The sequence below is a fragment of the Onychostruthus taczanowskii genome, unplaced genomic scaffold, assembly GCF_017590055.1.
Source record: "Onychostruthus taczanowskii isolate IOZ18803 unplaced genomic scaffold, ASM1759005v1 scaffold6, whole genome shotgun sequence".
Classification (NCBI taxonomy): Eukaryota; Metazoa; Chordata; class Aves; order Passeriformes; family Passeridae; genus Onychostruthus; species Onychostruthus taczanowskii.
The window spans coordinates 4,751,909-4,774,715 of record NW_024503679.1 but is presented as its reverse complement, the minus strand read 5'-3'; the positions used below and the strand labels follow the sequence as shown (position 1 = coordinate 4,774,715).

General features: G+C 38.3%; 1 protein-coding gene across 2 annotated transcripts in view; it reads left to right on the top strand.

Annotated features, from left to right (window-relative positions):
• Window positions 1-22,247, top strand: part of LIPC (lipase C, hepatic type) — a 72,734-nt gene extending 50,487 nt beyond the window's left edge. For both annotated transcript variants that reach the window (XM_041419005.1, XM_041419004.1), the window contains exons 3-10: window positions 5,592-5,779; window positions 7,334-7,513; window positions 9,888-10,005; window positions 11,963-12,196; window positions 13,550-13,792; window positions 17,039-17,159; window positions 17,856-18,074; window positions 18,818-22,247. In XM_041419005.1, the coding sequence (XP_041274939.1) occupies window positions 5,592-5,779; window positions 7,334-7,513; window positions 9,888-10,005; window positions 11,963-12,196; window positions 13,550-13,792; window positions 17,039-17,159; window positions 17,856-18,074; window positions 18,818-18,923 (1,409 nt within the window). In that variant the 3' untranslated portion in view covers window positions 18,924-22,247. The remainder of the gene's footprint in view (window positions 1-5,591; window positions 5,780-7,333; window positions 7,514-9,887; window positions 10,006-11,962; window positions 12,197-13,549; window positions 13,793-17,038; window positions 17,160-17,855; window positions 18,075-18,817) is intronic.
• The last annotated feature ends 560 nt before the right edge of the window (window positions 22,248-22,807 follow it).

Here is a 22,807-nt window from a genome sequence, read left to right as displayed (position 1 = left end):
ATTGGCCTCTTTTCAGACACATCCTTCTCCAGTGCCAAGACTCACTCATGCCACCTCCCAGTAGCACTGCCTGGATGGTCTGAAAGCCAGGACACACTCAGAGAAAACATCCAGTATGAAAGGTGCAATTTCATGTGTTCTCCTCTTGGATTTCCCAACAGAGGGTTAAAAGTGTGTTATCAGAGGCTAAAAACAGTCAGCTAATCATCTCTACTCTCCCTCTGTGGCACTTTGGGTACAAACTACACTCATGGTGAGTTTAACTCACCTTTGAAATGCCTGCATGTACACAGGACAAGAGAAACGGGAAATGACAGCCCACAATTCTTTTCAGATAGAGAATCTAATTATTAATATAATACCTGTTCATATCTAATCTCATCATTCATTTAAACTTGAAGAGAAAGGGAAGCTTTTTTCAAAATCTCTTTTTCCAAACAGACCTGCTAATGTTTAATCCAATTGTCAAAGCTTTTTCTTGCTTTCTTGCTTTTTCTTCCATTCATTTTTTGCTAAGTGATACCTACTTTTCATTTGGCAAGGTGAGCCAGTTAAGGACAGTGAAACACAAAGGAACTATATGAGGATATGAAAAAATTTAAGCACAACAGACCTTAGTTTTTTGAGGAGCAATCCTAAAAAAAGGCCTAGGATCCCCCTTCCCCACCCTGCCCCAAAAATAAAATTACATGGTATAGAGTTCTCCCCTAAGAACTACATGAGATAGAATTATCAACTGTTAGTTTATGACATCCAAAAACCTTGAAGTGACAGGATAATAAAAATCAACTAAAGAGAAAAGCTCTACAGGAAGTATTTGTCAAATTGAGAAACCTGAATACTGACAACACATCAGCTCTTAAGTGATAAAAAAAAATCTTACTATTGGAAATGAGGGAATCTGTGCTATATTCCACTTTCCATGGCACAAACAAAAATTATTAACACATCACTGCCTTTGTGCAATTTCACAACAGAATTCTCTGGTTCTAGGGAATTGTTGTGTCACTTGTTTCTGAAATATGTTGGATACTGGTGACACTAAAATATGATTACAATACATAAGCACTCTTGGAAACATTTCCCTGTAAGCAGGAAAAGCCACCCAAAAGATGCAGGAGGTTTATCAGGGCTCAAACAAATCCACTCATGACCATGAAGGAAAGCTGCTGCTGGGTTCACAGGGTGCCAGGACTTGGAAGCAGAGGTGTGTGTTCACATGCTGACTTGTGTGACTTTTATGTGTCCTCAACACACCAACAGCCCAAATTTCAACTTCTGTTCAGATCTACTTAATTATTTTTTCAACTGTCTAAGATTAGGTGAGAGAGCCACTGAAACATCCTCTTCAACCCAAGCTCCATGACAGGAAGAAGGATACTGAACATTATTTTTCTTAAGTGGAAAAACTACTTTCCTTACTTGAAAATGACAATTTTACTCAAAATTTTTAGGCTTTACTGTAAGATGAATTTAAAGTGTATAACTTAGCAAATACTAAAATTTTGCACTTAACATTAGATAGTTCTAACTATACTTCATTCTCATGACTTTACATGTTTAGGCATTTTTTGTGCTATGAAGGAGATATTTTGTAGCTGTATTTTTATACAATCAGACATAATACATAAATATATTTAGATTGTGGATCTCTCTCCCAGAAAAGCACAGGATATTTATCGTTTCAAACCCTGGACAGCATCTAGACCTTCGTCTAATTTCCAGTACAGCTTTCATTAACAAGTTTAAAGCAGTGCCATCACATCTGGAAATTTCAGATGGGACTCCACACTTCTATATTTAGGAACACCTTCTTATCTTTTGGGGTGAGTCAATCCAAGTCAGTCTGCTGAATTAACCTGCTTATTTTGTTCAGCTGGGAATCTCTCTTCATTTTACTTTTCAGTAAGAAAACATTATTATCTCAGGTTTAAAATCTGAAATCTAAAAATGCTCTGGTTTGTCTGCCCAAAACTAACTCCAAAACATTTTACAAGAATCTGCTGTGTTGCAATGAAGTGGTGTTTACAAACCCAGCCTTCAGTCTTTAGTGCACCTCACAGAAACATCATTAATACAAAGTAAAGGGCTGAACCTACTTTGGGGTGTCAAAAATTCACAATAGCCTTTCTTGCTTGTGATTTCTGTGCTGTTCTGTGGGAAGGTAATTTATGGAAGCACATAGATCAGTGTGGCCACACTGCATTGCCCTTGCTGAAAGAATTCATGTCAGAGCAGGATATTCTGAGGAAAAGGAAATTAATCAGCAACCCGCTCACCTGGTATCTTTCCAAAGCAAAACTGTTTGGAGGCTCAGAGAGATCTCTGCACACTTAACTGTAATTACCATGAAAAAATCTTTAGCAGTTGAATTGTGTTGTTTTTGCAAAGTGACCCATGAAACTTCCCAGCTCCCTGTGGCCATGTCACTGAGTCACTGGTACTGCACTTGCAGCAAGAGTCTGTTGTGGAAGCCTGGCTCTTCAGACATTATTTCCTTCTCCAAGTCATTACACAGATTAACAGATTGAAGCAGTTCCTTGTTGAATAACACATCTGATCCTATAGGAACTTCTAACTTTTGACAGCCAAGAAGAAGTTCAAGAAGTCTTTTTAATCCCCTCTCCCAGATTTACCAGCAAAACAGCTCCCAGCCATTAAAGCACCACAGCACTTTCCAGCCAGTGTCTAAAGAAAACAGCTTTTTATCAGACTTGTTTTCTGTACTATGTACAAAGAGCACAGAGTGACAAAGCGCCTTTGCATTGCACAAACACTGAGAGAGCAAAAAGAAAATGAAAACAAGGCATTAAACAAAGAAAGGATGTGTACAATGGAACAGGCACAAGCTACATTTTTTTTGTTTGTTTTTCTTTTTGTGCTAAAAATAGAACACAATGCTTATTTTTGTGTAGAGACTACTCACTAAAGGCTGAATAAACCAGCCAATAAGAATATCAACATCATTAAAGCTCTTTCTAATTTTCAGTTCTTTATCTAGATTCACCCTTTCCTGATATTACTTACTTCAGAAACTAAGTCCTCTGCATGAGGAAAAAAAAAATCCAAAAGTTCTTTAAAGTGGATATTGTAAGGGAGAAGTGATCAGACTTAGTCCTATGGCAATTAAAAGTGTCCTGAAAGGAAAATGTTAGACACTGAAGCTATGAATTTTATCAACCAAACCTTCTGTAACTTTGAAGCTTTTAAAATTCCAACTCTTGTACAAGGCTGAATAGATTTCTTCAATAATGTTTCCCAGCAATGAAACACAACATTGCCTGTTCATTGGAATGAACAATAATTAGGAACAAATAGAAAACAGTGCACATTCAGTGCAGGTCAGTTTAGGAGTTTTCTTCCAGAACTGCTACACACTTAAACAAATTAAATATGCTGTTTCATCTGTCTTATCATTACACTGAAATTAAACCTTGAATAATGTTTGTAACAGAACTGATGTGGCAAAAACACAGTCTGACCTAAACCCAGCACACTTCCACACTGGGGTTATTTGCATTGTGCATCACAAGATGCTACTACTGCAGAGATTTAAATCCAGGAGCTTCATGTCACAACACATCTGCAGGATAAAGACACCCCTGTAAATGAAGCACAAGTTCTTTGTAACCTACCAAATCTCATCAATGCAACAGCATCACAGAACCCTAGGATAGATTTGCCAATACAATAGAGAAATGAATACTCTATGATTTTAGGTATTTTCTAAAAACATTTACAGACATAAGAGTTTCAATGTACAAAAAAAAAAAAAAAGAAAATAAATGTGTTGTCTTAGAAGACAAAATACAGTCTTTCTGACTTTCTGATATTGTTTTATTAAGGAACTTTTATGCAAGAAAAATAAGAACTGAAATTTTACTAATTTCAGTGGTGCTGCTACTACACAAGTAATTTTAACTTCTCACTGAATAAAATATTTGATTTCACCTCCAGTAATATTTCATTTCTTGTTGGGTCTAATTAAAACAAAAGCCTCCTCCCTGACCATTTCAGTGGTGCTAGTGACCAGCTGTTGCAGATGGAATTGGTGGAATTGGTAGCACCTGAAGTACAAACTTCATTGAAATGAAACTACCAGTATAATTTCTCTGATATATTCACTGCCAAATATTTACAGACTTCTTGAAAAGTGCCCACAATATCCCCACATCTTTCTCACAGATGTGCCTGGCAACAAGAGCTACGCACACTGTTCTGGATTAACAACTGCCTTTACTTACAACTGACATCCTCTCTTCCTACCAAAACCATCTACCTTAATGCAGCTTGGAATTATATTTTCCTTTCTTACAGTCAAATGGTAGCAGTGACTCATGGTCAGTTTTGTTATTGATTACTTCAGTCATGTTTTTTTATTGTTGTGCCACTTCCAAATTATGAGTCCAATTTATAGAGAAATTCCTATCAATTATATGACCCTGCACTTCATAGCAGGAGATTTCTACCAGTTTCTCTTGCTGTATTTTCAAGTTGTCATCTAGCTCTTAATATTTAATGGCTTGGTCTTCTCAGCATTAGCAAGGGCCTCTCATGTTCTGTCAATCTTGTACCTTTCCTGCTGCTTCTTTAATGGAAATATTAAAACAAGATTAGCCAAAAAACAGTCCCAAAGGAACTCCATTAGTAAAACCTCTCTAATCTAAATGTTTCCTCTCCAGTACTAGAAACAGTAACCTCTTTTTTACCTAGCTCATCACATCTTCTCTTCTACTAAACCCCTTTTTTCTAGCTTAAATTATATTTATTATATGGAGTTTTTTCAGCTAAATAAATACACTGAAGTCTCACTAGAAACACTTGCATGTCACAAGGTGCTTTTTGTAAGCTTCTGCTTTATTTTACTCTATTCTTCTGCAATTGCTCTATATTTAATGTTTTTTCCTTCTAATTTCATGATGTAGTAAGACCACAGTTCACGCTGCCCCTACTTTCTTACTTAACAGACACTTCTGAAGATGCTGTCCTAAATGCACTAAGCTATTGTACCTAAAAACAAAATCATCTAGAATATTACAACTAAAATAAAAACATTTCATTTTGCCTTTTCAGAGGGAAAAAAAGAAGTATGATGTGGTCTAATAGTTTTAAGTAGTCACCCAGGTCTCTAAGCAGTTACAACCCTGAATAAAATGGTTATTTTAATGTAATGATGCTTGCTCAGCAATTACTAGCAAATGCACATGAGTAGAAATGCTCTGCAGAGATAAGAGCCTCTGAATGTTCCTGTCTGTGCATGCACTCCATGGTCAAGTGGTAACACCTGTACTGTGATCTTACAATCCTTGTGCATTTATAAAAGCCAGTAGCAATCAGATCCCTATTTCTGTGAAACTGTTATTGTTCACATAGAGGGACTCAGAGGCACATCTCGACCTCTCAGACTTTCAAAGAGATCACTTTTTTCACCCAAAATGCACAGCTTAGGCCCGATGGAACAAGAAACAATTATACCTAGGAAGAGTTCCAAGCTTACCCATTTACTGTTTTACAAACTGTGTTGCACTAGTAACTTCTTCAGGTTTTCCATTCCTTCCTAATTATGACTGTTGTCACAAATTTCATTTCAGAGGCACTGAGATCACAGCGTGAACACACGACAAGAAAGAAAGACCAGCAAAACTTAGAAACCAGATTTCGACTCTACACAGATAGAGCTGGAGGCAGCTGCCAGATTTTTGTTAATCAGTTGGAGACTCTTGACAAATGCCATTTCAATGCCTCTCTTCCTCTGGTGATCATAGTCCATGGCTGGTCGGTATGAACTCACATTTTATTTTTAATTCTTACTAATCTGGTTTTATATACTTTCCTTCTCATTATGCTACAGAAGCAACTTCAGAAGTAAGGCTGTGATACAAAGATGATAGATTTCACTGGTACCTATCATGGCTAGAAAAAACTCAAAGTGGATATTTCTGACAGATTCTGACGGAACGGTCTACAAGCAATTTTTCACATGGGACTCCCGTGCCAAGGATTAAATTCAGCCCTGGTTTAAAGCCAGCAGAGCTTGAACAAGTAGCTGAATTAATGTGCTATGCCCTGAAGAGCAGAACACCATTCCATTTCTTTGATATGTTCACTGCCAGATATTTACAGACTTCTTGAAAAGTGGCCACAATATTCCCATATCTTTCTCACAGACACACCTTGAAAAAGAACTTCTCCACAAGCCCCTTCAGTTGGAAGCAAAGCCTTCAACATCAATTATCACTGAACTGCTTCCAGTTAAACTATAAAAAAACAATTCACCATAAAAAAAGCTTTCTCAAAAGCATGCCACTAGTAAAAGTGACAGTTTATCAGCTTCTCAGCTGGAAAAGAAACAAAAGAAAAGGCAGGATAAGAAACAAAGTAATTTTAACAGATCCTTGAATTCTTATAGAACCAATGGAATCATATAAGGTGGCACAATGGATCTTTCTTGCACATCTGCAAATATGCAGAGAAACTCTAAACACCCCCTGTGATGCATGTAACTCCCTTAACAAATGAGAGAGATACATTTAACTCCCTTAGCAAACAAAAAACAAGCCTCACCAAAAAAAAAAAAAATGTTCAAAACCTATGGGCCTGAAGCTGCTGCCATTGAAATTCATCATTCACATTAACTTAATGTACAGAGATGTTGGACTCTTAGAAGAGTGTGTGTGGAAACCCAGACCTGAGACCCCCAAATTCTAATACACTAGAAGAAATAAGGCTGTTTTATCAATTGAGGAAATACATACAACGAGAATAACAATTAAATCTGATTGATTAAATAATAATTCTAGTCCATAAAATCAGAATGCAAGAAAATTGTACCCAGGTATTCAAAAAAGAATGACTCAAAACAAGCAGCTCTCAAAATGGAATGGCTAGAGATGACAAATGCCTGCTGGCCTGCAATCCTCCAGTTTCCCAATTTTTTTTAGCTTATACTTATAGGGATAGCTGCTCTTGAATGAAATCAGACATTTCCTGCTGTCTGTCTTTCAACCAGTACTTTTTAACCAGTTATCTCTGGATGAGTTAAAGTATTTGGGGACATAATTTTCACCTATAAGACTTCCTAGAACAAAACATACACTGTTATACCCTTATTATATTACTCTTTTTTTTTTTTTTTTTTTTTTGGTCCACCAAAACCTACAGATTCTCAGCACTGAAGCAGGCTGGGGCCCCTCAAATCTAGTTATCAGCATTAATCTGTCCCCGTTCACACTGTGGTTTTTGTTTCATGTTTTTCACAACAAATATTTGGCAGAGACTGCTTTCCCATAACAATGGTTTTCTTATTGTTTGGGGTTTTTTTCACCTGTAACAGGTGGATGGGATATTAGAAAGCTGGATTTGGAAAATGGCAGCAGCTCTGAAGTCTCATCATGACCCAATGAACGTGATCATCGCAGACTGGCTCACACTGGCTCACCAGCACTATCCCATTGCTGTACGGAACACACGCACCACAGGACACGAGATAGCACAGCTCCTGGAGTGGCTGGAGGTGAGAACTGCCACACCAACACGTTTCCCTGGGAAAAGATGCATTTACTTGTTCTCATACTTTCACAACCTTTCTGAAATACTATGTTTTCTAACGCTTTCTTTTCCATCACTCACATTTCTTTACTGAAGTGCACGTTTTTCTTCCATAAACTTTCATATGACTTTGTAAAAATCTTATCATGCAGGAGGAAAAAGCAATTGGTCTTGTTTATGAAAATATTTTCATATATCTTTGGAGATGAGATAGTTTCCTGCTACTTTGACTTTTCCATTAGCATGTGTGTAGGCAGCTGACACTGTTCCATATGTAGAAAACAGGCAGACATCATCATTTGCAAGATGTAAGTACAGGAAAATGAGTTTGTTATCTGTGCTCAACTTCTGCTTTTAATGCAGAATTCAGTCCTAACACTGTGTCTGATTTTTGCTGCAGTTTCCCAAAGATTAGGATAAAATAATGGCTTAGAGATCCAGAGTGTAAAGGGAGACCTTTCAGGAGGACAGACATGCTTCACAAAGCAGATGACATGGAGGCAGCAGTGAGTACAGAGCCACACTAATGCAGTGACTATTTATCAAAACTCCTGCTACATGGGGAGCAGTGGCCATGGCTGGATTCTGAAAAGGCTGCAGCCGAGTCTGCAGAGGATCACGGGTCTTCAGCACAATTTAAGAAGCAGAAAGCAAACAGCAGAATGAGAATCACTCATACGAACTAGAAACTCTAAGCAACTCTTGTATCAATCTCTAACGTTAAGCTACTTAATCTGAAATGAAATTATACTTCTATACCTGACAATGAATTTTTGAGTACATGAAAGTACTAAGGTGGAAGAGAAATTTACTGCAAGGCTGAAAGGTTTGTAGCAAATACCACTAAAGGCCTAAGCAGAAATGGCAGGGCTAGAAGAAGCTGGCAAATACCACACCCTGTTAGGGACAAGAGGCACAAAAGAGAAGACAGGAAAGTCAGAGTCACTATTTTTCATTGTGATATTAGAAGAAACTCATCTCTTGGTCAAATATAATTTAACTTGCTGGAGCCCAAAGTAATTTTTTGAAGCTGTTTAATTATTGAATGAATCAAATGGTGGACTTTGATCAGTTCCCAGGAGGACACACCACATTGTCAACAATAAAGACATTCTGTGATTTCCTAGTGTCAACAAACAAAGCAAGGCTTGAATAAATTACTCCTTGCTCCAGTACTGTAGGTAGTTACTCTTGTACTGTGATGTGTTCCAGAATTTAAATATACCATAAATTTTTACAGCACTGAGTGTCTCCAACCAGTAAATGTTCCTCATATTGAGAAGCAACTCTCCAGAGTTTAACAGTTAAAAGCCCTTCATTCCAACTCCCACAACTATCTTCTGCTATGCTTCTGCCTGCTTACAGGCAGATAATTATTTCAAAGATTCTCAATGGATGTAACAAAACCTGTAGTGCTGCACAACATTTTAATAAAGAATAAACAATAAGTAAATATTAGTGCTCTTTTCCCAAGAATAGAGCATGATCAGTAACAGCCTCAATAGCATCCATTTCAGTATCATCTGACAAGAAAATTGGTCAGATCTTGTGATTTCTAAGAACTGTCTCTCACAAGAAGTCTGCCAAGTTTCACCTCATCTTCAGAAGAGATTGGTGTTGAGACTGCACAGCCACTCCACAAGGACAGGCAACATCCACGAAGACATTGAAAGTGAGGTTTGCCTTTCCTGCAAGCAAAATATGCCACATTTTTCTTTACAAGTCAGATAATCTTTTAGTCTTGCAGCTCAGGTGAAATGCTTAAGATGCACATAGCATAGGTAGAAAGAAGAGCAATTCTGCTTCAATAGGTTTGTTACAACTCAGACACACATCTTTGTACAAGAAATATCACTGCTGTATCATTTAACATGTCTGAGCAATATTTTGATCCCTTTAGTTTGCCTTGTGCTGGTATCTCAGGAAAAAAAAAAATAAGGGCACTTTTCATAGAGGATTATTTTACCCTGCAGTTAAAGAACAGATATCCATTTTATAATCACAGGAAAGCCAAATGCTGCCGACAAAAGGCAGTGAACATCTGCATCAAATGACTGAAAACAAACAACAAGAAAAATTCCACTGTGTTGATGGTTTTTCCGTGCATAGAAATAAGTGGCAGTGCCCAAATGTGTGGCATTTTCCTGCTGCATAAAAAAGAATCAAGGAATAACACTCATCCAATACAAATTTACTAAATGATTCATGCACATCATTTGACCACCATCAGCATACAAATTTCTTGTTTTATAATTCACAGTATTCCTAGTATGTAACAGATATTTCACTGTTTACTCTTCACATTTCACCATCTAAATCAAGTTGCCACTATTTTTCAGGAATCTGTTCAATTTTCCAGAAGCAATGCTCATCTAATTGGGTACAGCCTGGGAGCTCATGTTTCAGGATTTGCTGGAAGTTTTATCAATGGTACAAAAAAGATTGGAAGAATTACAGGTAAAAGACTTACAACATTAAGAAAAGTAACAGGCAACTGAATCAAGTTATGAAGATATTTGACATATCAATGCCATATCAACAACTAGCTGTTGAATAGCAATATTCAGCACAATTCAGAAGTTTCATCTCTTTGGTTTAGAAATTAAGATTTAGAAAACTTAATAGAAATATTTTTGAAAATTAGGTCTCATAGCATTTCTGTCTTTGATCTTTCCTACCTCAGTCCAAATTAGATCATACAGAATACACAAGCATAGGGACTAGAAATCATAAACCAAAGCCTCAAGCTGCAGGTTGCTTAAATTTATCTCTTATCCATTCCCAGTAACAAACTAAATGTTAGCCACTAACCTTGGATCTTTGGCCACTGTCTTGACCCAAAGTCATTAAAATACTGTTCATTGTTAGCGAGTAATTTAAAAAATATATTCAGAAAATTGTCCGACTGTGCTTGAGCTGTCAATTGCAGGACAGTGGCCAAAGAGTGAATTCAAAACAGCTCCCCTGTGGCAAAAATGAGGGTTCTGGATTACATTTTACAAGAAGCATATCATCAGAGTACCCCTAGTAGTGCTTAAAGTAAACTAAGTTAACCCTAACACTTGATTGACTAGTGACATTCTGAACCTTCTGTGATGTTTTGTAACTGTACTAATTATGAGTGTAATGAAAATACATTTATGATATTATTGATACACTATATACAGTACCTCATCTAATGCACAGTGACAGCTTAAAAAACCCAAACAAAATGAAAACAGAAGTGCATTTTACACAAGACCCACATCAGCTACATTTAAGTGATCAGAAAAAACATTTTACTTTAATCTGACTTAGGAGCGAGGCAAATACACATGGCTGTACTTTGAAGTCACCATTCTGATCTTGTTTTCATTGCCACATACCACAGTGTCTTACACAATCAGTCCTTGTGGCAGTGCCTGCATGCCAAGAAGCTGATTTTACAAAACATGTCATGATATTACACCAGTGTATGCACTGAAGGACTTCAGTTCCCCAGCACTACTTGCTCAAACCTTATGAGAACATAACACCTTGAAAATGGATAAACAAAAAAACTTAGAGCACATTATTTACTGTAACAGCTACATGCATTCTTAAGCAAAAGTTTTTCAGACTTGTAACAATAAGTTCCAAACACGGATAGTGATAAAAGTTATCGAAGCTAAAAAGAAATGTGGGCCTTTGTGGGCCTTCCCTACTTGCTGCCTGTGTTACTAGTCTTGTCATATATCTATGCAACTATATTATTCCACAATACCAACTGAAGAATATAAAATTTAGAAGCTTGTCCTCAAAGCTGAATGAACTTTAAACTAAGCACAAAGTTCTCTTCCTAAATCAATTCCCAATGAAGAAGACCAGCATGCAAAAAAGTCCAGAAAACAAAAATCAGCAAGACTCCCTAAGTGGAGTATTATTTCTCTGAATACTGCAATAATCTGCCTTGAAGATTTTTTAAGCTGAAGAATTATTATAAATAAAATCTAGCAGGCACGGAGGGCTCTTAAACAATTACTGGAGCTTTATAAAATTTTAGGTCCCGCATGTGGGCTAAAAGTCAATCTTGCTGTGGGACTGGTGTCTTCCAAAGGGCCTCTGGAACATACAACCTCCAGAGTTTGAGAGAACAAAATTACGTCAAGGTCCCTCAAGTGCCACTGGCAGCAGGCACAGTTTGTCTCTGACAAACATGTCTGTCTCTGGGCCTGTGTCCTTGTGCAGGTCCCAGTTAGTGTTTGTTACCGTGCCTGTGTTTACTTTAGGTGTAACCATGTACCCTCTGTGGGACAAGCCTTCTTATTGTTTCCATCAGAGAAAGACCTCGTAAAGTACCAGGTGCTGCCTGTTTTCAGACATATATCACAGGCTCACAGCAGTAGAACAGTCCTTCTGCACTACATGACAATGGGAATCTTTGCATTTATTGCAGGCCTTGACCCTGCCGGGCCCTTGTTTGAAGGAATGTCACCAACAGACCGTTTATCTCCAGACGATGCAAACTTTGTGGATGCAATTCATACCTTCACTAAACAGCACATGGGCCTCAGTGTTGGCATCAAGCAGCCTGTGGCTCATTTTGACTTTTATCCCAACGGAGGCACCTTCCAGCCTGGCTGTCACATCCTGCACGTGTACAACCACATTGCACAGCTGGGGATTGCTGGTAAGAGCCAATGGCACAGAGTGGGAGGCACCAGGGCAGCTGTACTGAGTCTGTCTGGGAAACTACATAATGGTGGTCTTAAACAGCATCTAAGGATTATTATTATCACCCTTATATGCAAGGTATTTTCTTGTTTAGAGATGAATTATCTAATTTTTACATGTCTTGCGTTCATATTGGTTTTACTGACTCCAGCAAGGAATTGAGCTGCCTAGCACTCCTGAAAATGAGGTCATGAGCATCCTGCTGTCAAGCACCTCTGAATAATTTAATGGTATTTGTTTCAGCAGTAGGAGAGATGAGAAAATTTATTCTAATTAAGCCAGATTTGTCTAGTGTGCCATTAATTATTTCAAATCAAATAAAACACAGGTCTGTACTACTCACCTCCATAGCTCACCTCTTCCCAGCTCCATGTCCTTTGGCAGCACAGATGATGCTCTCTCTAGGACCCCAGTGCCAGTGTTCCAGGCTAGCTTCTATTTATAGAAGCTTATTTGCAATGTACCTAAACACAAGCCTATAGAGAAACTGATGCATGATACTGAAAAAGGTCCTGATGTTCAGTGACAACCAGACGTGTGGACTGAAAACCCCCAATGAGCCCTGCTCACCCAGCACATGACATTGCAGAAGTATTTCTCAATTATCCTCATACAATGCCTAAATCTGGGCCTTACTTGTTAGAAGATAAATCATGACAAGCATGAAACCAAGCATCAGCTCAAAGCTTATCAATAGAGACATACAGCAGTCCATTGTAATACATCCCATTTGCACAAAATAATTTTTGTACCTTGATAGCACTTAAAGAATAAAAAGATACTTCTCATAATGGCAGACCTATTTAATATTTTTATTGCATTTAATAAAAATTTTGCTCCTTTTTTCCAAGCAGTAACTGCAAGAAAAATTCAATTCACTAAGAGTGGGTCAGTTTAATAGAAACAAAATATGGTGTTGCTACCTAAGCATCCAAATCCAAGAGTGTTCAGTCATTTTAATGTGGCGTGATCTGAAACACAGCACATCAACTCAGGCTGAATTTGCCACTGACAAAAACAGCCAGAACAATGAAATCAAGGTTCATATTTAAAGTCTGATACAGTCAGGCTAGAGCAGTTTAAGCAGAAAATTATTTATTATCATGGAAGTTCAGCCATTCTATTTTTGAATGATCCCAAAAGAAAAATTGCTACCATGTATGATTTCTGAGGCAAAACCATGATGCGAAGGGTAGGGGTGTGTGGGGGGAAACAATTTCTTGTTTATAGTTGGCTATGGCACTTCTCTGCAGTTGAAATGGTAAAAAGAAACAGGGGCATGTAAAATTTTGTTGTTGCATTTTTTCAGGCATCACTCAAACTGTGAAATGTGCCCATGAGAGGTCAGTTCATTTGTTCATCGACTCTCTGCTGCACAAGGACAAGCAAAGCACAGCTTACTGGTGCAACGACATCAACACGTTCAACAAAGGACTGTGCCTCAGCTGTAAGAAGAACCGGTGTAACACCCTGGGCTACAACATCAGGAAGGAAAGACTGCCCAAAAGCAGACGACTCTTTCTGAAAACAAGAGCATATATGCCCTTCAAAGGTTTGTGGGAATACTTTATACAGTGTCCAGATTGATCACAAAGCGGAAGTCTGAGCCTAAGCTTTGTGATCCTATTTACTCATTCATTAAAGCTTATAAAATCTGTGAGAATAATCAATTTGCTGAGACAACGGAGAATCCCAGTAGGCCATCTTGATGCCCTTTCATCCAGATCCTGGCTCTCACATTTCTGTGGGAAAAAGCACACTGCCTGCTTGCCCCAGGCGCTGCGAGCTGAGGGCTCGCAGATGCCCAGGGTCCTGATCTGCAGGGTTTTCCTACAACTGGACTGCAGGTTTGTTGGAACATATGCAGGCATACAGCCAAGCCAAAAAAAAGCTGCATAATTACTCTGGGAGGCCTATAAAACATCCTGTTCCACATTTGCTCAAATTTTATCCGCAATTAGACCATGAAATGACATATAAATTACTACTTTCCAAACAATGGACAGAGAACAGAATAGCACGGACTTTTGCAAGGCTGAAGTGTAGCAGTGAAATTAAGACTGGCACTCTGGCTTTTGCCTATGTTACTTTATCGAGTCAGTGTGGATTTTTGGCTGTATGATCAGACAGAGGGACCATGGCCTGCCGGGGGCGCAGGGCTTTCCTACCAGTCTCCGTTGCACTCGGCTGCCAGAGCCCACTGTTGCTGTCAAGCAGACGTTCCCTCGCCACTGGAAACGTTCATGTACCTTTTTAAAGTGCGAACAAGCAGGACGATGTGGGACAGTCCTCTCCCGAGGGGCTGTCGGTGGAGGGGCTCCGGGCGCCCGGCTCTGCCGCTCCCCGGCTGCCATGAGGCGTGTGGGGAGCAGCGGCGCGGCCGGGCGGGCAGGGCGCGGGCCGGGGCCACACGCACACGGAGAGGCTCCGCTCGGGCTGAGGCGCTGCCTGTCCCCGCCACAGCCCCGGCCGCGGGAGTCCCGCACCCCGCAGCGGCTGCCGGGGCTGTGCCGGGCCAGAGCCTCCGTCCTGCTGGAGGGCTCTGCCCCCGCCTGCCCTCGGCCTGGGCCTTGGCGTTGGGAAGGGTTCGCATGTTCGTGCAGCCTGGCACGGACACTGAAGGGATGAGGAGAAAAGCTTTAAAAGGCGGTTTGTATTATATAGCTGGTCTCCCCACAGTGCCCAGTTACTCAGATACATTATCACAGATTTAAAAAAACACAAAAAACCAAACCAAAACAAAAAAATCCACCCCAAAACAAACAAACAAACAAACAAACAAAAAACCACCAAAAAACAACAACCAAACCATACAAAAATTCGGATACTTTTAAAATAATTTTGGAAGTCATCCACTAGCACAGCTGTGAAATATTCAGTGATGACTCCAGAGGGATCTGCAGAGCCCTGAATGATACTTCAGCAGCTGAACCTGCTGAATTTCTTTGTAATACTGTTTAAAATAGCTCAGTGAGTAGATTTTAAAACTCCAGAGGCTGTGTCTAGTTCCTGATGTTATCGTGCTCCAGCACAGTCAGGATCAGGTCCTCATCAGAACCAGAGAATGACAGGCTCCGGGATGCCCGCTGCTCCCACACCGGGGCATGGAGATGTGATCACTGGGTTGTGTTCCTCTCTGGGGTAGAATATCTCTGTCCTATTGGCTTTGATTGCAATTAAACATGTTGCATTTTTATGCTTAGAACTGGTTTTGCATAAAAAACCATCCTTGGCACATATGTGGATAAAGTACCTCAGACAATGATCTCCTTTCACAGAAGTTCCCAAACAAAGCGGCAACTATGGGAAGATGCTTACAAAGTCATCTTGGTAATGCCTTTTTTAAAAAAAATGTTTGAAAATTATGCGAGAAGCACAAAGAGAAGAAGTTTGAGAAACTCAACATTACACTTCACAATCCTTTGTGTCTTCACAAAATCTAACATTTAATTTTCAAGCTAATGACATTATATTCTGGAGCATATATCAGTCCAGCTCAAAGAAAACCCCCAGTTTGTTACACATTTGTAATAAAGCTGTGATGGGACTCTGAGTTTTTTAATGGTTTTTCCTTAAAGTAAGCACCATAATCACAGCAAAACCTTAGGCTGTGTCTGATCATATACTGAAAAATCATTTTTTACAGAGAGAAAACCCAGAGAAAGATTAGTTATAAAAGTGATCTGTAAACAACCCTCTGCCTTGGTCCTCATCATGTTTCGGAATCAGCCATTTTGTTTTCTACTGAGGGACACATTTTCCAAAGAAAATAGATTGTTCACTAACTATACAACAACTATAAAACAATGAAAGGATACAGCTGTTCCAGCAAATACTTTCCATCATGAGCACTCTGAGCTGCACAAAAAACCCCCAACAACTATCTATCTGTGCATGTGCATAAAAAGATGATTCCATTAGTGGTGTGGGGAGCCATTCTCAGATGTAGTGAAGACTGAAGTGGGTAAAGAGGTTCTATTCAAAAACTAGCATGCAGTAATGTTCCTTCATATCTAAATCTATCAGTTTTGTCTAGAAAGTTGCTGGAAGAATGACCAGATAGAAGAGCTCTGGACATTCAAATGTGGCTGACAGTATCTGTATGCACATGCTTGAAATCTGTGTTGTTGGGGTTTTCTTTTTACTTTAAACTTTACTTTTCTTTTTATATTAAACTGATGACTTCTTAGGCATTTTTCATGCTGACAATACTCAGTTCAGACTTTCCTAAACAGTGTTGTTCTAGAAACTTCCCAGACCTTGAAGCATTAATTACATTGTTAACAGATGTGTGTTAAGCACAACCTATCATTATGCAGTCAAGGAAATTTTGTGAGTCATCTGTTTTGCAGGGCAATTTTCCAGTTGATCAGAGAAACAGCCTGACCACATTGCATAAGGTCTTTGATCTGTATCATACATCTCTAGTCATGCCCAGTCACAAGGATTTGCCTGGTCACTAGACAGAGGGCTTGCCAGAAATTCTGCCAACCAAACTTCAGAAAAGCTGAAATATTTCCCATGGAGGAATGTTTTATCCCAAAAAGAAACTCAACACTGATTACCTTTTTCTCCATCCTTTAAGTAAAGCAACAGGGCCACAAATGCTAACAGATTACACAGCACAGCAACAACCAGAGAAAATGACAAGGTTTTAATTTCAACAAATTAGCTTGAAAAATAAAATGAAATAACAGTCAACTTTCTATTCTGAAAGGCAAAATTCTTTTGCCCAAGAAATCTGTTGATTCTTTGACCATTCATTTTGCCACTTTTTGGAAATTCTTCCTTCCTACAGTGTATCATTATCAGTTCAAGATCCACATCATCAATGAAATCCAAGGCAAGCCGATAGACCCAGCTTTCACCATGGCTCTGACAGGGACTAAGGCAGATGCTAAAAACCTGCACATCCCACTGTGAGTATTGTATCACATGTAATTGTGACAAAAGATGCATGGGACAATTTGTATTATCATACCACATTGATAATCAGGCTATGAGGGAAATGGTTTAGTACAGCTAAGTGAACATGAACTGGAATTTGTCCTCTCTTCACTCATACTCCCTGAAAGTCATGAGTTCTTACAATGATGATGCAGTTTGTGCAGAAAAAAATTGTTAGGATACAAACAGTAAATGTGGAAATTTTTCTGTCCACTTGCTTTGGTCCATCCTATAGCTAAGACAGGGAGGTATAATCAATTAAAACACAAATGAAAAAATCAGCTGTAATTAAGGAAGAATTCTGGACATTTATCACGATGGACACTATGTGTATTAATGAAAGCAAAGGCAAGAGTGTAGGTCAGTATTTGCTCTAGCAGGCAGGAGTTGTAACATAGATGCTATTATGGGACACCTTTTCTTTTGCTGTCAGAAGCCACTACTGCTTCATCAGCTGTTCAAGCTTCTGCCACTTCTGCTTCTTTCCTAGCATGTTGTCATATTTCATCACTTTTTTGCACCTGAAGGAAGAACATTCTTGAGATATTAATGCTTTGTCCCTGGAAAAGCAAACATAGTTCTTTCTCTGGTTTTCAGAGGAAAAAAAATCCTGTTTTTTTCACTTTAATTCATAATAATTACGACAACATTATTCTTGTTTTCTGTAGAGCTGAAGGTATTACTGGGAATAAAACCTACTCCTTTCTCATCACCCTGGACACTGACATCGGTGACATCATAATGATCAAGTTCAAGTGGGAATTACCTCCACTTTGGGGAAATATCTGGGACACATTTCAAACCATAATACCGTGGACAAAGGGCACCCATCGACCAGGACTTATAGTGAAGGAAATAAGAGCGAAAGCAGGGGAAACACAGCAAAAGTAAGTGTAATGAGAGCACTCAGTAACTTCTCAGGTGTTTGGCACCCAGGTTATGCCAGTTCAAACACAAGCATGTGAGCCCCAGTGGTCACACCAATGAATGTAATTAATTACCTCACTTCATAAGGACCATATGAAATTTCAATGAAACAACATACTATGCAAGATAAATAATGATTTCAACATTAACATTGTGAAATATGCAGATTCCTACTTACAAAAAATATGCCAAGTTTTTATTATTTGACTTTCAATACTTACTTCCTAGAGAAACTCAGCCTCACCATTCTTGAAAACACTCATTAGAAGGATCATGTGCTGTACTACACAGTCCTCTGATTATTTTTGGTGTTCTTCTTTCCCCTGTTTATTGCTTTGAAGCTGGATCACCACGTCTGAGCAGCCTTGTTCTCTACATACAGCAATGCTAACACATTTGAAACTGCCTACTCATGCAGAGGAACTTCAGCCAGAAGACAGAATAAAAAAACTTATAACAATTCTCACTGCTTTAATCCTTTGAGAAATTTTAACTGAGCAGTTTAATTAAGGTTAATGAGAAAAGCACCTTACCTTTAACTGAGGCTCAGTGCTAGAAGGCAATTTTTCCTTGGTACATTCCCCTTCTTACCACCACAACTGGTGCAGACTTCCTGTGGAACAACTCTTACTGGCAGAGCTGCATCTCCTAACATTATGCTTTCTAACCAACATTGTACTCACATGCTGTCTTTTCTTTCCAGATACACATTTTGCCCCCAAAGCATTGACAACGTTCACCTTCATCCATCCCAAGAGAAGATATTTGTGAGGTGTGACGATCTCTTCCAGGGACAAAACAGAAAATGAGCAAGAACACAAAAAGGCAACTCCTCACCAAAATATTCAAAATATGATACATCTGGTAAAATGTTCTAAAAATTCACAGCTGCATCAAATATCCTAGCAGTTTCAGAGATGGTGAAAAAATACATTAAGATATTTAGTTTTTGTCATCCGACAGTAAGCTGAAATATGCTCTTTGTTCATCTAAGAGCATACTCTGAAAATGATCAGTGAGCAGCTTCATCAAGGCAACCGTCAATTTTCAACTGTTTAAAATCTGAAAAAAAATCTGCTCACCAGAAATAAAAATATTATTTGACAAAATCATTGTTGTAAGCCTTTGAAAAACTTAATTTTGTTGGATTGAAGGGAAAAAAAGAAATTTCATTTCATGGTAAATATATTGAAATATTAATAGTTACAACTATCAGTTAAAACCTTGCTAAATTATTTCCTAATGAAGGGAAAATGAAATAGTTCATAAAAGAAATTACTACCAAATAGATATAAAATAGAAAATGTTTGAGCTGTAATAACCATATGAAAACCCCAATAATAGCATCATCTAAAAATTCTATAACGAACCTTGTTCTCTGAAAATGCTTTGCAATTTAACTATTTTAATTAAAGAACTGATTTAAATTACTAGCACTTTAATTATTTGCATGATGCTTAGTATACTGCACAAAATTCTAGCACAACTAAGTTCAGTTAATTTTTTGCATTTAAATCATATTTAGCCATTCAGGTAAGGTCTGAGATTTTTAGATTCTAAATCTCTGTATACCAGATTTTGGCATGACTTGAAACTGCCAGAATAAATGAAAATGCTTAAACCGTCAAACAACTTCAAAGCATAAAACAAACTTTGTAAGGTGAAACATACACAATTCTCTTGTTTCCTATGTCAGAATATAAACAACAAAAAGGAACATTATTGTCTCAGACTGCTTTTATTCTATGGTTTGTGCATACTGAAACAGGAATCAATATATGTGTATTCATTTGTCACTTTAATGCTGAGCACAAGAGTAATTAAAAATCAAGGTTTCTTGAACTCTGAATTTTGAATGTAATTTGTGTTAAATGTTCTCTAAGTGGCAAAAAAATGTGCAAGAAAGTGCTAAGACTTGAAGCAAAGCATATTTTTTAATACCAAAATATTGCAGGGAATTTTTAATCAAAATATCCAGGTGTTATCAGGAATAAAGTGGGATTTATTTAGATTGCCCGACAAATGAGCAAGCTGAGCAGATCCTGCAAGCAGTGAACAGTGATCAGATGTGGAATGCAGGTATCTCTGCCAGCCTTTCAGAATTTAACTCCTTTTACAAGCTGTTTTCAATAACTACCATCCCTTTAAACAAACAGGAATACTCAATACAGAATCAGAAAAGCTCACAAACTACAACAGGAACTGAAGTAGACCTAGATCTCAAATGACAATTGTTGTCCATCCCGAGGTGTACAGAAACTGTTCCAATATTTAAAATGGCTCCTAGGAGTAGCATCTTGATTAGATAAATATTTATCTATTTAAATACAAATTCCATGCAAAAGTATCCTTGTTCTTGACTGAAAACAAAGGTTTGTGGTTTGAAATCTTCTGTTCAATGAAGCAAACTGGTTTTTTAAACATAAAAGTATTTCCACCTTCTGTGTCAAAAATTACAATTTAAGTGATAAATTTCATGCTTCAGGTTGCTATGTTGAATATTTAAATTTTGCAACATAATTATTTTGTGAGAGCTCAGTAATACATTCTGTGTTTGTGTTAAGAATCAATTGCTGAAGTACAATAGCTGAGTCAAATCAGGAACTTACACAAAAGGAAATTTCAGCCAAAAGTATGTGAGCGAGTTAGGTAAGCACCAAGGCCTTTTGTTTGATTTTTTACTTTTGCAGTAGCTATAATCCACTGGAAGGACTCAACTGCTAGAGACCCAGTGAGAGCATTTTTAGGGGCATTGAAGTTACAATGAACCATGTCCTGCACAATGACAGGCAAGGAACAAATGACAATGTGGCCATTTTAGGGTTCCAAAGCACAATGGAAAATGAAAGTAAACAGAGAGAGAAGTATGTGTGGCTAACACAAATTTGGCATCTCTCTAGATTGTTTCTAGAATTGAATTGTTGCTTCTGCAGAAAGCTACTGAAGACCTGCCACTTAATTCGGTTTGGGATTTTGTTTTTTCATCAAATACTTGTCTATTTAGAGAATTTAATACTGTCACTGAAATTGCATTTACATCAGTTATCACCAACTTTCTAAGCTATGAATTTTGTAAACTTTCTGAACCAAATCCTATCCCTACTCCTCAAAAAAATTTTTTCAGAACAAGTTGGAAGGATGACGAAGCAAGAGACAAAGGCTAAAAAGAATTGGGCTGTACTCCAGCAGTATAGAAACTACACTCTTAAGAAACATTTCAGACATCAAAATTGGCATTTCTTGCAAATGACTATCACTTTCTTGGTAAGGAGGCTGATAAAGGGATCTAAACTTCAGGAGAATCAGGCATTACTTCAGGAAAAGCAGGTGGAAGAAGGTTCAGGTGTCTACGTTGTGCTGAAACTCAAGAAATGGGCGTTTGATGACTTCTATTGTTTGTGAAAAAACATTCTCCAGCTCTCAACTAAGTGAAGATGGTATATCCTCAGATAAGACAGCTTGAAAGGTTTTAAAAAGGCAAGTAGGAAAATTAAAAGAACAGTCAGTATGTTAACTCTTGCAGCTATGAGGATACTTCTTCTGATGCCATTTTTCACAAAATCATTTGTTTGTTTCACAAACAAATTCTGTCCCTGTTTTGACAGCCATTACACTAATTTCTGATATAAACATGGAATAAAGACCAAGCTGTAATACATTCAGTCTCACCATGCCTGAAATAAAACTGAATTCACACCTACAATCTCAAGTGCCTAAGGTGGTGCCTTACTTTGTGCTCATTGGAGTTACTCCTGTCTCACTCCATACAGCTGACTTGAGACCTTGGAAGCCACCAGGTGCTTACTCCTGTCAGAGCACACACAGCTGAGTGACAGAATGGCTGCTGTCCTTTTCATCACCTCTCTGTAATAATGAACTTCCAATGTTCAGAAATAAAAGCCTCTTCCTTCCTTTTTGTGTGTTTCCTGAAAGAAATATTGGAACACTCATTAAAACCCAAATTACATCAATGGTATGGTATGGTATAAAGTTTCGTTGCTCAAGAGGACTTTGGTGCCTTTGCCATGCTCACACCATTCTGACTACTCTATGTATGCTTCTACATGAGGTGAATGTATACATTTAATAACTGATCATTAAAAATGCAAGATTAATAAATTAATAGGTACAAAGAAGATTATGTCAAATATTTGCTAGAAAAATTATGTACTGATTTGTTTCACTTATACTTTAAAATATACAGGCAACTTGTATTTGAGCTGCTTAGGCATTATTCCACCCCTCTGGGCTGTGTTCTTACAGAGGTTTAAACACAACCACCACCACCTCGATGAGGATTTGCAGGAGGGCTCTGCTCCAAGGGATTTTCTTTTAATGCCCTTTGCACAGACAGTGCTATTTAGCTACAGGAGCACTTCTATAAAAAGTGCTGGGGGTGGTGGGGGGAGCATTGTGAGGAAGGAACTTTGAGTATGCTTTGATAACATCAAAGTCCACCCTGCTCACTTCGGGAAACAGATGTCCAAGCAGGCCACTCTCAATAAACAGCCTGAAGAATGGAAGACTCACTGGCAGGACCTGGCTTTGAAAAGCAGTCTTATCACTTAAATCAGCCATACAACACACACAAAAACCCAGAGACCCAGCTTAGCAGCTTTAAAACACCATGCAAAAAGCACATTTGCCTTTTCTGTAACTCCCATCCACCAACTGTGTATTCAGAGTATTGTAT